This window comes from Arachis hypogaea, chromosome 2, assembly GCF_003086295.3.
Source record: "Arachis hypogaea cultivar Tifrunner chromosome 2, arahy.Tifrunner.gnm2.J5K5, whole genome shotgun sequence".
In the NCBI taxonomy this organism is placed as follows: Eukaryota; Viridiplantae; Streptophyta; class Magnoliopsida; order Fabales; family Fabaceae; genus Arachis; species Arachis hypogaea.
Genome location: NC_092037.1, coordinates 82,628,507 through 82,643,859, shown reverse-complemented (window position 1 = coordinate 82,643,859; position 15,353 = coordinate 82,628,507). Strand labels below are relative to the sequence as shown.

At 33.3% G+C, this 15,353-nt stretch overlaps 1 protein-coding gene across 2 annotated transcripts; it reads right to left on the bottom strand.

The window, feature by feature from the left end:
- Positions 1-7,541: 7,541 nt before the first annotated feature.
- Positions 7,542-13,377, bottom strand: LOC112748075 (uncharacterized). Of its 2 annotated transcripts, XM_025796289.3 has the most exons (8): positions 12,933-13,374; positions 12,047-12,135; positions 10,820-10,913; positions 10,610-10,698; positions 10,341-10,511; positions 9,032-9,142; positions 8,183-8,249; positions 7,542-8,093 (listed from the first exon to the last, which is right to left on the bottom strand). In XM_025796289.3, exons 3-8 carry the CDS (start codon positions 10,893-10,895, stop codon positions 7,813-7,815), a joined length of 795 nt encoding a protein of 264 aa, XP_025652074.1. In that variant the 5' UTR covers positions 10,896-10,913; positions 12,047-12,135; positions 12,933-13,374; the 3' UTR covers positions 7,542-7,812. The 2 variants fall into 2 exon arrangements, with proteins under 2 accessions (XP_025652074.1, XP_025652069.1); XM_025796284.3 differs by lacking the exon at positions 12,047-12,135 and having other exon boundaries at positions 12,933-13,377.
- Positions 13,378-15,353: the final 1,976 nt, after the last annotated feature.

Below are 15,353 nucleotides of genomic sequence, written 5' to 3'. Positions count from 1 at the left end.
TTATATATAATGATGATTCTATATAAAGAATTTTTTGGAAAAAATATTATAGATCATAGACAAGAAGTCTATAACAAAGAATATCAAGAAGTAAAAAACCATTTAGCTAATATTCAGATATATGATCTATGTAATGTGGAATCTTATATATGCGAATATAGAATACATTATTACAAATTAAAAGAAGAAGATAAAAATCATTATCTTAGTATGTATATAACAAAACTTCCATATCCTGCTAATGAATTTATAATGGGAAGATTTATAAGAGAAATAAATAGAGGGACAATTGAAAATAATTTTGGTGGAGCAACCTCTGCAATAAGAGAGGAAATAAAAAAACGTTGTATGCAAGAAGAAACTCAAAAAAGATTTGCGAATATAATTAGAATTTGCTGTCAGGATAATGAAGAGATACCCCAAAAATATGGTCTTAATAAAAATTTTCAAAGAAAAAGAAAATATCAATTTAGAAAAAGAAAATACTATCCAAACTGGAGAAAAAAGAGGTATTTTAGAAAAAGAAATAACGATAAAAACAAAAGACAAAGAAATGACTATTGCCCGAATAAAAAAGAAAATTGTAAGTGTTGATATTGCCAAGAAGAAGAACACTATACAAATGAATGCCCGAAAAAGAAGGATAAAAAGGATCTTACTAAACAAATAGAAATTGCTAAGTCTTGTTTCATGGAACCATTAGAGGAATCTGATGATAACTTAGACTATATTCTTGAATATGTCTCGGAAATAGACTCAGAGACTGAGTAATAATGCCACATTTATTACTATAAAAATAACAGAAAAGTTTATAAATGCTTTCATAGATTCTGGAGCAACACAATGCTTTGCTAGTTCAAATATAAAACTTGATTGGAAAAAATTAAAGAAACCATTAAGAGTTAGAATAGCTGACAAATCAATACATAAAATTGACCAAAAAGCAGAGATGGTTGAAATTTTTATTCAAAATTATAGGTTCATTGTTCCATCTATATATATGTTAGATTCTGGAATGGATTTTATCATAGGAAATAACTTTTTAAAGCTATATCATCCATTCATTCAAGAATTAACATATATAGTTTTAAAAGCTCCACACGATTCTTCAATAAATCAAAAATCAAAACGTATAAAAATACCAACTACTACTATAGATAAGATCTTAAAATTTAAAATATTTTCTATATTAGAAACATTTTATTTAAATTTATACTTTCAGATAAACATTCCAAAAAATAATCTTGAAATAAAGATAGAAGAACTTTTGGATGAAATTTGTGCTGAAAATCTTTTAGATATTAAAAATACAAATAACGAATTAGTAAGCATTAAATTAAAAGATCCTACAAAAGAGATAAATGTTCCAAATAAAATTCCTTATTCCGCAAAAGATAGAGAAGAGTTCTCATTAGAATGTAGAGATCTTTTGGAAAAAGAAATTATAAGATTAAGTAAAAGTCCTCATGCGGCTCCAGCCTTTTATGTCGAAAACAATAATGAAATTAAAAGGGAAAAACGAAGAATGGTTATTAACTATAAGAAGATGAATGAAGCAACTATTGGTGATGCTCATAAACTTCCAAGAAAAGATTCTATTTTAGAAAAAATCAAAGGAGCAACTTGGTTTTCATCTCTTGATGCAAAATCAGGATATTGGCAACTTCGTTTAGATGAAGAAACAAAAAAATTAACTGCTTTTACTTGCCCAACAAAAGAATCAACAAGTGTGTTGCTCTATGAATGGAATGTATTACCATTCGGATTAAAACAAGCCCCAGGTATTTATCAAAGATTTATGGAAGAAAATCTAAAAGAGTTAAATGAATTTGTTTTAGTGTACATTGATGATATACTAATTTTTACAAAACAAGATAAAGAAGATCATCTTCAAAAATTATTAATAGTTTTAGAAAGATACATTAACAAGAGAATGGAGTTCGTCTACAACGCATTAGATCAAGAAATTCAAAAATATGAACAAGAACTCGAAAAATGCAAGCATTGTCAGCAAATAAGGACACACATCCAATCCCTCAAGAAGGCCATCGAAGCAATGAAATCAACACAACAACCAAAACCATCAGAGTTCAGCCAGCTAAGCGTGGTGGACAAATCAGGTGAAGAAAAAATTTCAGAAAATAAAACAATTGCTGAAATTATCAAAAAATCCACCCAAGATAAAAAATATTATGTAATTTATAATGGCCCCATGAAGGGAGTATATGATGCCTGGGAAAAAGTAGCACCATTTACACATCAATCAAGGATAATTCATAAAGGAGGGTTTTTAACACTGGACGAAGCAAAGGAATCCTTCAGGGAATATGAAGCTCTTCATCCAGAGCAAACCCTAAAAAGAGCAGATAAAGCTCCAATTCAAACCCAGAGAACAGGGATAATAAGAAACATTCCTACAAGGGCTGAAATCAAGGAAAAGAAAAGGGTCTGTAGATCAAATCTCAGAGAAACCCTTAACATAGTCCTGAATTGGACTGAAGAAAAAAGGGCAATCTTGGGATATTATCCTATTGCCAAAGAACAGCTAACAAAGCTGGTTATATTTCCAGATGCTTTCCTATCTGACACCTATTAGTTTTTCCAGTATGGATTAATTGATACAATTTTAATTTTTAATGATCTAAAAATTATTAGTGAGTTTCCTACAGGATTCATTGATGCAGTAAACAGATTTAAAAATATGATTGACAATGTAAATTCAAGGGATATATCCCTAAAATTTACAAACAGTCAACCTATTTTTAATGAAGAAGAAGAATGCTTGGTTCCAGCACACCAAGTAATATTCATGTCCGTCTTCCCAAGAAATTTTCAACCAATTGATCAGATTCAAGATTTAACAATTTACAGTCATGAAGGAAGGCTAGCCAGCACATTAGCAAGGGTCTTTGAAAGAACTCAAAAAATAACGAAGGAATCTCACACAAGGATTAATTATAAAAGTAGAAATACTCTGCTTGTGTCCAGTAAAAGAAATGAAATTGAAGAAAGAGAGATGAGACTCTTGGTGGAATTTGAATCAGCATTCTACAACTTATCTGGACTTTTAGAAAAGCTCCCTGAAGGGATAAAGAGGAATCTCTGCTATTTAATAAAAGACAGAGAAGACCACAAGTGCCAGCTATGTACCTCAGAGATATATGAAGAAAGCAATAATGAAACGGAATCAACCCACATGATAAAGGAAGAAGACAACGCATCTGAAGGTCACATGATGAAAGAGGAGGACAGCACATCTGAAGCATCTCTCAACATTATTGCATAGTGATGTAAGCACTTAGGTCATAAAGCACCAACAATGTAGCTGGTACAAAATAGCAAACAATGACGTAAGCAATGACGTCATAAGAAGGGTAAGGATGGGAATTGTCCATCAAACCTAACTATTATAAATAGGTTACTTAGGTAATTGTAGAAGGCATCAGACAATAGAAAGCAGGAGGCTAAGAGTACTCATATGCTAAGAGAGCAAGGAGGAAGCTGCCGAGGCGATTCTATAGTCTAAAGAAGAATTCGCTTAGGGAAAACCAATTCTAAACCCCCCTCTGGAGTTAGTATTTACAATCTCCCCTCTGGAGATAAAAACCCGGTGCACAAGCGTCCCGCGTTTAACGCAGGGTCCGGGAAAGGGCCGCAACCAAGAGATAAAAACATCTTATGTAAAATATACTAAATAAAGGAAGTTTTTCTCCAGAAAGGTACGCCTTTATCCTAATCTCTTAGTTATGAATTATTTAGAAAGCTTAGAATTAACAGAAGAATCTGATTATTATAGATTAACTGCTTTATTAGATAATGAAAAACAGGCTGTTCTAAAAACATAATTAAATCTCAAATCAAATGAAAATTTTAATAAACAAAATCTTTTAAAAGAAGTTTTTAATAGAAAAAATATAATATACTATGGAAAAATTCAACTTGAAGCCCCTATAAGGATAAAATTCGCCAATGGAGAACTTGAAATAGCTTTGATAAATGATGAAGAATTGAGTAAACAGATTAAGAAAATTAAGGATCAACAAAAAAGATCTAAAATTGGATGGATTTATATTAGTACTATACAAGTCTTAATCAAATCTACATATATGAAAGGAATTAATTCACCAATAAGTTTAGCAATCTGTGACAAAAGAATTACTTATGACCCAATAGATCAAATAATTGGAATTGTTCATGGGAACTTGGCAAACGTAAATGTTAAATTCAATGCCCATCTTGGATATGCTATACCTTTGTCAACTGAAAACCTTGGAAGATCTATAAGTTTGGCTTATAAATTTCATAGAAAGAATCTAATGGAACAAGACGATGAACCTTTTTCAATTACATATGCAATAAATTATGCTTTAACAAATAGCCATCATAGTATAATATTTAAAAACAGAGAAAGAATTTATGTTGATGAATTATTTTAGAAAATTGTAAAAACAGAAATACCAAAATATAAAGCTATTGAAAACCCAGTTCTATTATTAAAAGAACCATCAGGAAAATTACTTTCATCGAATTTTCAAATAAGAGAATCTAAAATTAATAGCCCTTTAAGTTTATCCAAGTTAAAGATTAAAGAAGAAAATTCTGAAATAAAAGAATTAACAAAAAAGGTCGAAAAATTAAATGAAACCCTAAACATTAAATTATGACAATAAATAAAGAAAAAATATATGTAACTTATCAAGACAAGAAACAAGAGCTCTTTGAAAGAGAAAATCGGTTGAATTATTTTCAATTTTCTGAAATAAATCAAAGAGCATTTGAAGCTCTAAAAATAATCTATGACAAGTTAAAAAGAGAAGTCGAAGAGCTAAAAAAATTAATAGAATCTCTAGAAAATAGTAATGAATCGATGATAGAATTTGCAGAAATTCTAAGATAAATAATGAAGCATACAAAGATTGAAAGACCAGAAAATAAAATAAAAAGGAAAAGGGCAAAAAAATTAAAAAGTAGAATAAAAGAGTATAAAAGGAAATTAAATAATCTTCAGATCGAAATTGATGACCTTATAATAAAAAGGATAGAAATAAGAATAAATATAAACAAGTTGGAGTTAAACTTAAAAAATTTATAAATGCCTGGAAAACCATATTATGACTTAAAAGAATTAAATCTGTTAAAAGAAAAAATGGAAAATGAAGTTGAAAAATTAAAAAGATATTTAGAAACAACAGAAAGTGTAGAAATAAAAGAAGTTTTTGAGGATTTAAGAAATTATATTAAAGAAAAAGACAAACAGATAAAAGATTTTATATACAATAATCCATGCAAAAAAGAATATTATAAACTAAAACAAGATTGAAACACTATAAAAATCAGAATTATAAATACTAGTAATACGGTCAATACTTTTTATTATGAATTGGCAAATTATTCAAAGAGTTAATAGAAATTTCGAAAAAGAAATTAAAAGAAAAGATGACTTTAAAAATTGGTATCAGAGCTAAGTTAACGATTAAGGGTAACACTTTCTCTTTAAGCAACACTTTTAGTGATACGCTTTTAAATCAAAATCTGTAAATCTGTACAAAAATGCATCTATACAGTAGATAAACCCAAAAATATTACCATATAAGATTAATAGCTATCTATTCAAGCTACTTAAACTCTATCACTCTAGTTTCATTAAAAGATGAAAAAAAATTAAAAAAGTGAGAGAGAAATTTTTTTTAACATGGTTTGATTTTGAAAAAAAAAATACAAAAGAAGACATGACAAACGTTGTAGAACCTGGTAATAGCTAGCCTCTTGCATAAAAAGACATCCATGTCCTTCTCACTTCAGCGACATTCCAATTTTTGTCAACTTTCCATAAATGCCCTCTCCCAGAAAACACTAGAGTAGACCGTGACTCAAAACAAAGCTACACACCCTATAAATAATATAATTCGTTTAATAGTATTAAATTATTGTATTAAATATTTAATAATATGTTGCAATCAATTTTTTATTATATTAATTAATTATAAAACTAATGAAATTTTAAAATAAATTACTTGAGTTTGAGTGTATGTATAGAAAATTAATATCTTAAACAATTGATTTTTTAAGTTTTAAAAAAAGGCCAAAGTAGTGTAGTGGGCTGCACCTGCATGAAGAAAGATGCATCAGCACGTGACACACTCGTCACTTCTAATCAATAGGTTGTTTAAGGAAATTAAAAAACGAAGCAAATTTATCAAATGTCATACAAAGTTTAGGATCACAAGAACAATATTCAAATCAACTATTTTTTCTTTTAATACAACTAGCGGCTTAAATGGCGTAGAATCTAGTGATGGCAATAGGTTCCACGGGGGCGGGACATGCTCTGTCTCCGTCTTCATGGCTGTATTTGTTTCTGAGAATATGATATGACAAGACATTGAGAACATAATAGGATAAGATACTAATAGATAAAGACAAAATTTTGTATTCTTATATTCTGTTTAGTGATAAACTAAAACAAATTATGAAAATCTAATTTATTCTCTTTTTTTCATTCAAAAAATTTGAAATGAAAAATATAATAATAAAAAATATAATTATAAAAAATTAACAAGAATAATGAAAAAAAATGAAAAATAAATTGTGTTCCTTGTTAGTGTCTCTGAACACATTGTCTCTGCCTATGTCTCTTCTGTCAAACACGATTTCAGTGTCCCTGTTTCTGTAAACAAACGCAGTCCATAGTCCGGCCCCGGCCCCGGCCCCGGACAACAGGCAACGGACATCGGACATCGGTATCCGTCGGGCATCGGGGTCTCCAGAGATATTCGCGTATTTTAAAAGTTAAAGAAAATAAAAAAAAAACAGAAAAATTTGAAATAAAAAAATAATCCTCAATTGTCGTTACAAATCCACAATAACTTCAACCATTCAATTCCAATTTCCCTTCAGCCACTGGGCATGAATTAGTAATTAGTTGGATAACAGTGCAGAATTAATTGATTAATCACAGAAATCACGAAAAATCACAGAAATATAAAATCACAGATATCACAATAATGCTATAATAATTAATAAATACTTTCAAGGTAAATGAAAATCACAGAAATTACAGAGGCTGACTTACCAAAAGGAAGAGCGGCCAACAGAAAAGAGGTTGTCGACGGCGATAGAGGACGAACAAACACGATTCTAACTCTGACGATCTTACTGGACGGCGAAGAAGATGATTCTCCTTTGACACGACGAAGACAACGACGGTTCTGCATCTGACACGACGATTCTTCTCGGGCTAGATGAGGCACGCGATGACGACGTTCTCCTCGGACAGGTTTCTCAGGCGCGCGACGACGGTGCTGTGGTAACCTTCAAAGTGAGAGGGGGAAGCAGTAAGAAGGGAAAGCACGACGGTGAGGGAGGAGGAGGGTGGTAGACAGTGGTAATAGAAAAAGTGGAGAGAATCTGTGAAAAGGTTTAAGTTCTGCTGAATCTGAGAAGAGAGGAAGTATCGACATGTAGGGAAATAATAATAAAAGAGGGAAATTGTTCAAACACAATTTTATTATTCGAATGAGGTGGCTGTTTCCATAAAAGCATTTTTGTGAAAATGATATTATGAACCTTTAAATAGTTCAATCAAATATATTAAGCTATCTAACAGTTCACAATGTCTTCATTGGAGTAACCACCTTAGAATTAAGGGGTAGACAAATTTCTCCATACATATCCTAACATTTGGAGTTACTCTCAGATGTGAAACTAGCCAGGATATTTCTGAACAACTATTTCTATCACATGAAGATGGATAACAAGAATATGCCACAACCATTAAACAACTATTTTGAAAATCTGAAATATTTAAAAAGCTCATGCAGCAGTGGCACTCGAGTTTTGATCGCTAGATTTGTTTTTGCGGCCCCAAACAGGATTGGACACAATAAGCTGATGCGGCACAAGCCGTTTCTCACGCTTCGTGAGCTTGCGGAAATTGTGAACCTTCAACCTCGCAATCTTCGCCTCTTCTTCAGCGGTTATTTCTCTTACTACAACTGTTAGCTTGCACTCCGGTTTGACTTTGATGCCGGCTCTTCCTTTGGAATGGTAAGAAACTTTCTTCCGGAATAATCCTTTTCCAACAAACGCTTCAGCTGCAACAAATATGAAACAGCATCAGCACGGATTTAAACAAAGTGGCTAAACAAATTAAGTTACACAATTGCAAAATTTGTAGCGTTACCAACAATGAGGCGCTCTGCATCCAATCCATGATTATTTACGGCATTTCCTTGGGCTTGAGTAATACCCTGCAGTGCTTATAACTTAAAACATAAGTTTCCAATTCTGCATTTCCCAGCACAGATCATGGAAAAGGAGGAACAATCCCATAGAATTAGATTATGGTAATATTAAGGGGAAGAAGTGATGAAATTTTCGGAGCTGAAATATATGTAGGAAACAAACTACAAGTGCAGTGCGTAATAATAATAATAAGAATAATAATAAAGGCAGCTCTGTAGACAAGCATCTCGTGTTGATGCAGGATCCTAGAAAGGCCGCACCAAAAGGGCGTAATGTAGGCAGCCTAACCTGATAATTACATAAGTAGCCAATTCCACGGCTTAAACCCGTGACCTTGAGGCCACACAGAAACAACTCAACAACAACAACAATAAGGCCCTTGAAATTGTGGACCGAAGTGGAGGAGAAAAAATTGAACAATCCAGAAAGCCAAAAGAATGTATAAAATGATAGAGAAGGACATAAGATAGCTAGAGAGAAAGCACAACAACATTGAAAGTATCTGAAGGTAAGAAAGAAGTTGATCTTTATGGTCTATTTTGTGAATGAATTTATCTGTGACTTTAGAGAGTTGCAGATATATTGCTAAGATACAAGGCTTAATGACCGACTACACCAACAGCTGAACTTGCTCTAAGGAAATACGACCTCTTGGTTAGAAACCAATGAGGACAGATAAATCAACAGCCTAGCCTTGATGCTGTATGGTGCTCTAGAAGAAGCAATTGAATACTCTTAGTTTTGTCTACACACAGAAATGAAAATACAGTGTAATACCACTTATTACCTGATATACAGTTCTTGAAGCTCGCTTTACTGTCACTTGCAATTGCAGCAATGCATCTTTAACCAGCATACCACGAACCAAAGCAGCAACCAAGTTGACCTTCTTAGGACTCTGAGAAAGCACGTTGAAAAATAAGGTAATCAGTCATATATGCTAACTGGACCACAGAAAAACAGAAACCCAGAAATTATGATCATGTTTCCATAGCATTCAATCCAAGGGTGGCTTTTCATTGACCAGAAAATTATGCTGACTGAAGAAACACAGAAAGTTTCTCAAAAAGTAGGCAGAGGCACCATTTGACTTGGTGACCTGGTATTCTCTATGGGCACGTTCAGAGATGCTCAACCAATAGTCTCAGGATGAAACAGATCATGTTATACTTTTCAGTTTTCAAACTATTGTATGCTGCAGTCTGAACTAGCTAACATTGTATTTTAAGCAGTTACTTCAGAATGACCCATATTAACAGGGGAAAAAAATGATATCCATAAGCAATTCACGATATATTGGCAATTTGGCATTGACAAAATCACTGCAGCACCAAATGTTATGCTGTTAAAACTGAATTATCCATAATAATATAACAATAATTGTGAATGGCATGAAAGGCATTTCATAGTTAGTGCAAGCATTTGAGTTGAGTTGAGTTGTGTATCATATCGTCAAGCATGAAATGCCCAATGGTTATAAGGCATTTCAAAAGTTCAGGAATCTTCGAAAATCTTACTTCAAGATAAAATAGAAATAATGATTATAAAAAATATTACATACAAAAACTGATACATCGAGGTAGAAATGAATAGAGTCAGCACAATGGCAGTGACTGAACCTGTTAAGCAGGAACAATTTCCTTGTCTAAATCATAATAGTTTTGTTAAAAGCACCTTTCAGGATGAAAGATTGATGTTTAAATAGGAGTTTCTCTCTCAGACGTTTTTAGACACTAGAAACCTGCGCTTCAATCATATTTATTGTTTTTTTTTTTCTCTTATAAGAAGCATCTCTCAGTCCTCTCATTTTCTGTTAGACTACTTCATAATAGGGTTGTCTTAATAAAGGGGTTCGTTTGTTGTTGCTTTTGGAAGAAGTACCATTTTCAAAACAGAGTCAGAGGCAGAAGTAGAAATCATAGACATGCTTTATTATTAAAATGAAATGGAATTATACTATTTGAATAATAAGTACTCTTTAGCATAAATTAAAGAAAACCAATGAAATCAAATATTTGTGTCATGTCCATATTGTAAATTGAGCAATTACTTAAGAAATACAAGATAACAGAATTACACAAGGGAAAAAAACAAACCTGCTTTATTTTTGACATTACTGCTTGAACTCTTTCTTTCTTAACAGGTGTCTGCTTCTGGTCTTGAGCTTCTTTGCTACCCAAAAAGGAAGTTAAGGCTAACGGGGAGGAAGTTGGTGTTTGTTCCAGATTTGATGACTTAGAAAGCAAACAGGTAGAACCTGAAATTCCCTAAAACAAAAGAACCGTGTAAACTCCAACTATCTGTCAATAGAGTTTAAGTAGAGAGCTTATAACGTGATATGATCAGTCACAATGTAAATCAAAACCTGGTATTGGAAAGAGTGATAAACAGGGCTACGACTTGAAATTGAGGGCAATAGTACTGTTCTTGCTGTCAACGTCGTCAGACCCTTACCTACAATGTACAGAAATAGGTTTTCTAAAGTATTTAATAAAACCCAAAAAAATAAGAGTAAAGCATGAGCAACTTCACATAGTTTGCAAGAAGGAAATAGTTAAAAACATAAATTACCAACCTTGGGGAGATGAGGTGGTAGCAGAGTGTGCAATTTGACGAAAAACTGGCAAGAAATGCCTTTGCCACTGGACCATGATTACAATGCACTCTTTCTGTAAAGTACAACCACAATATGAATAGGTTGTTTAAGGAAATTAAAAAACGAAGCAAATTTATCAAATGTCATACAAAGTTTAGGATAACAAGAACAATAGTCAAATCAACTATTTTTTCTTTAAATACAACTAGCGCCTCAAATGGCACCGTAGAACCTAGTGATGGCAATGGGTCCCATGAGGGCGGGGACATGCTTTGTCCCCGTCTCCATGGCTGTGTTTGTTTCTGAGAACAGGACAGGACAAGACAAGACATTGAGACAAGGACAGGACAAAACACTAATGGACAGAGACACAAAATTGTGTTCTTGTTTTCTGTTTGGTGATAAACTAAAACAAATTATGAAAATCCAATTTATTCTCATTTTTTTTTCATTCAAAAAATTTGAGATGAAAAATATAATAATAAAAAATATAATTATAAAAAATTAACAAGCATAATGAAAGAAAAAATGAAAAATAAGTTGTGTCCCTTGTTAGTGTCTCTGTGTCCTTCCTGTCAGGATGGACACAAAATACACTAATTCAGTGTCTCTGGACCAAGGTTTTGAGAACCGGACCAGTCATCAAACCGTTCTAGTCACTGGTTCACTGGTTTATTGGTCCAACCAGTGGTTCAACCGGAAAAACCATTTTAGAATAGAATAATAAATTATAAATATGCAAGTACTAAGTTGAGGGTATAGGGTAGTATGAAATTTTTCTAATGAAATACAATTCCTCATCAGTACACAAAATGTTAAAAGAAATATCTGACAAGAATAGGAAGAATATCAAATGAATTATCATAAATCCAACTAAAAAATAAACATAGTACTTGGATAAATAAATTTGATAACATTATTAATAACAAAGTTGGTAGTGGATTAGTGCTAGAAAGGCTTTCACCAAATGAAGGTGCATACAGGCTTTAAGAGGCAATAGACTTGGGTTTGTGCAGCAGCATTTTGGATGAGTTGCTTTGAAGACCATTTGGTGAAACTAAACTTTGAATAGGTACAATACAAGCTTCACCAAATGCTCATAACACACAAAGACAGTTTCTCAAGATACATAAATAAGTGCTCATCCTCTGAAATAATCATTTGAATTGGTATAAGGCAGGAAAAAATGACCATAAGTCTATTTACCCAAGTCAAAATAAACAACCATATCTGAACTCAACAATCAGCATTCAGCACCAAACATTACAAAACATTAACCAATAATCACACTAAACCTGCAACCAGCAATTACAAAACAGCAACAAACATTAGTACATTATAAAACATTGCAAAACAGTGATGACACTAAACCTGCATAGTAAATAATCTCAAAGACAATGATTACCAATATCCAGCATAAAAACAATAAATACACAGCAACAATTTAGCAAATAAACAAGAACATGACCTAAATAGAAAATCCAACAAATTAAGTCGCAGCAACCTAACAATTTGGCAAATTAAAACAACAGCAGCCCAACAATTTAGCAAATTATCAACTTAACAAGTTCAAGAACAGAAAATCACAACAAAAACAAAAAAAATTAAAAGTAACAGAAGAACACAAGAACAATTAGCAAATTAACAAGTTCACAATAACAATTAAAATCTACCAGAAGAACACTAATGCAAGTGGAATCATCATGCTAATATGTTTTCTGCAAAGATGTTATTTGTGCAGCTAAAATTTCTTAATTACTATGATCCAGTTATTCTAATTTCACATGCAATCAACTTACAAAGTTTCTAAGAGCTAGAAATTATAAAACCAACCAGAAACATGGTTAAAGCATTTCATCAAACATGTTGAGTGCGGTAAAATTAAAACGAAATAAGAGAATTCAAAGCTTAATTTCAATGTGACAGAGAAGAGAACATAACTATTGTAACTTTATTCAGTCTATGAAAAAATCCAAACCACTTCCAAATCAAATAATTACTTATTGTAATAGAAATCAGAAGATGCAGAGTTTGAAGAAGAGTATTGGTGTTGTGTGAGTGTATTGTCTGGTGGCGGGTTTAGGGAACTCACGGCGACAAAAGAGAGCAGTTCGACGGCTGGGTGGAGCGCGCGGGTTGGTCGCAGAGTTTGAAGCGGAGCAATGTGGCTTCCAGACGAACGCGAACTCGAACGGTGAACAGCGAGTGAACGCGAACGGTGAACGCCAAGCGAACGTGAACGGCGAAGAACGCGAACGAAGACGACAGCTGAACGAAGACGTGAACGTGAACGGCAAACAAACGACGACGGAAGGACGGTTGAGCAGACAAAGATGACGCACGCCGAGCTCGAGGAAGCAGCCGCGATCGGTGACAGCGAACAGGGGTTGAAGACTTGGAGCACGAGGGAAGATAGATGATGAATGGCGAACTTTGAGTGCGACGGACGGCGGCAGTATTCCACTCCTTGCGGCGGTGGTGTAGGCTTACAGTGCTAGGGTTTGTGTGATTTCTTTCTAAATGAAAGAAAGAAGGGGAGAAAGAAACGAAGGAGCTTTGTGTAAACCGGCGGGTTCCGGTTCGGTCCGACCGACAGGTTCTCGTCCGGTTCAACGGTTTTTTATCGATTTTTTTATTACCGGTTTTACATGCCTGAGCGGATTGTTACTATTGCCGGTTCGCGGTTAAACCGGTCCGACCGGTCAGTCCGGTCCAGTTTTTAGAACATTGCTCTGGACACATTGTTTCTGTTCATATCTCCTCTGTCAAACACGATTTTGTGTCTCAGTATCTCAGTCGCGGAAAACGGGCATTGGGCATCGGTATCCGTCGGGGATCGGGGTCTCCAGAGATATCCGCATATTTTAAAAGCTAAAAAAAATCGAAAAAAAAAAACAGATAAATTTGAAATAAAAAAATAATCCTCAATTGTCATTACAAATCCACAATAACTTCAACCATTCAATTTCAGTTTTCCTTCGGCCACTGTGCATGAATTAGTAATTAGTTGGATAACAATGCAGAATTGATTGATTAAAGCAAATACTATAGCATCAATTAAACAAGAGGCACATATATGAGGCATAATCACAAGCAAGAACTTTCAACATTATGACATAGACAACAACTAATATAAAATCACAGAAATCACGGAAAATCACATAAATATAAAATGACAGATATCACAACAATGCTATAATAATTAACAAATACTTCAAGGTAAATGAAAATCACATAAATTACAGAGGCTGACTTACCGGAAGGAAGAGCGGCCAACAAAGAAGAGGCTGCCGACGGCGATAGAGAACGAACAAACACGATTCTAACTTTGACGAATTTGATGGACGGCGATGAAGATGATTCTCCTCTGACACGACGAAAACAGCGACGATTCTGCCTCTGACACGACGATTCTCCTCGGGCTGGGTGAGGCACGCGATGAAGGCGTTCTCCTCGGACAGGTTTCTCAAGCGTGCGACGACGGTGCTGCGCTGACCTTCAGAGTGAGAGGGAGAGCGCGACGGTGAGGGAGGAGGAGGGTGACGGACAGTGGTGATAGGAGAAGTGGAGAGAATCTGAGTGGGAGACTGGGAGTGTTCTTCGAAGATTTTGGGGATTAAAGATTTAGGGTAAATTGGATCACGTGCTGAACTTCTTCAGCCTTCTTTTTTTTTTTTAAAAAGGCCAAACGACGCCGTTTCATAAGCTGGGGAAAGAACCAATACTTTCTAAAACCTGGCCAGTTCGTTCGGTTCGCCAATTAACCACCAATTCGACCAATTTTTTGTCAGTTTTTTACAGTGCAATTTTGTAAATAGATCAAACCGACTAAGTGATTGGTTTCTGATTAAACCGGCCGGTACAGTTCAATTTTTAGAACATTACTCCAAAAATTTCTACCTCATCGATTCTTTGTCTTATTCTTATTTTTTTTCTTTGGTCATGGGTCTTATTCTCATCTTTAATTCTAACATATCTCATTCCAATTCTTTTTCCTTTGTTACATAATATGTTTTTGACATTTTGTTTTCTCTATACTAACATTTTATCAACATTAAATTCATTTATTTCTCCTCACTACACTACAATAAAACTTACTTTCATTGATAAATTTTAGTGACAATAATATAATAATTATTATGTATTTATTTAATTTATATTTTTTGCTATCATTAAAAAATTTTTATCGATAGTTATATAATTATCGTTAAATTTTTTTAACAACAAAACATAAAATAATTTGTCAATAAATACATTAGTAATTATTTTTTTTGTTGTTAAGAGTAAAATAAATAACCACTAATAATATTTTTTCTAACAGTGCTGTTAGATAAAATAAAGAATCTAATAACCAATGCAATTTTCACATCCCGTTTAATAAATTTGATTTGATTCTCAACATAAAAAAAATAGACACGAGCAATTAAAATTATAAATATACTTTTAAAAGTAAATTAAACAAATTGTTTTTATTATATGATGAAATTTAATTTATTTTTTATCTATCTAGAGC

Excerpts from the sequence above, each read along its gene's own strand:
- LOC112748075 (XM_025796284.3), bottom strand. The coding sequence starts at position 10,895 with ATGGTCCAGTGGCAAAGGCATTTCTTGCCAGTTTTTCGTCAAATTGCA. Across the intron at positions 10,512-10,609 it reads ATCACTCTTTCCAATACCAG|GGAATTTCAGGTTCTACCTG; the intron begins GTTTTGATTTAC and ends CTTTTGTTTTAG. Across the intron at positions 8,250-9,031 it reads CTTCAAGAACTGTATATCAG|GGTATTACTCAAGCCCAAGG; the intron begins GTAATAAGTGGT and ends TAAGCACTGCAG.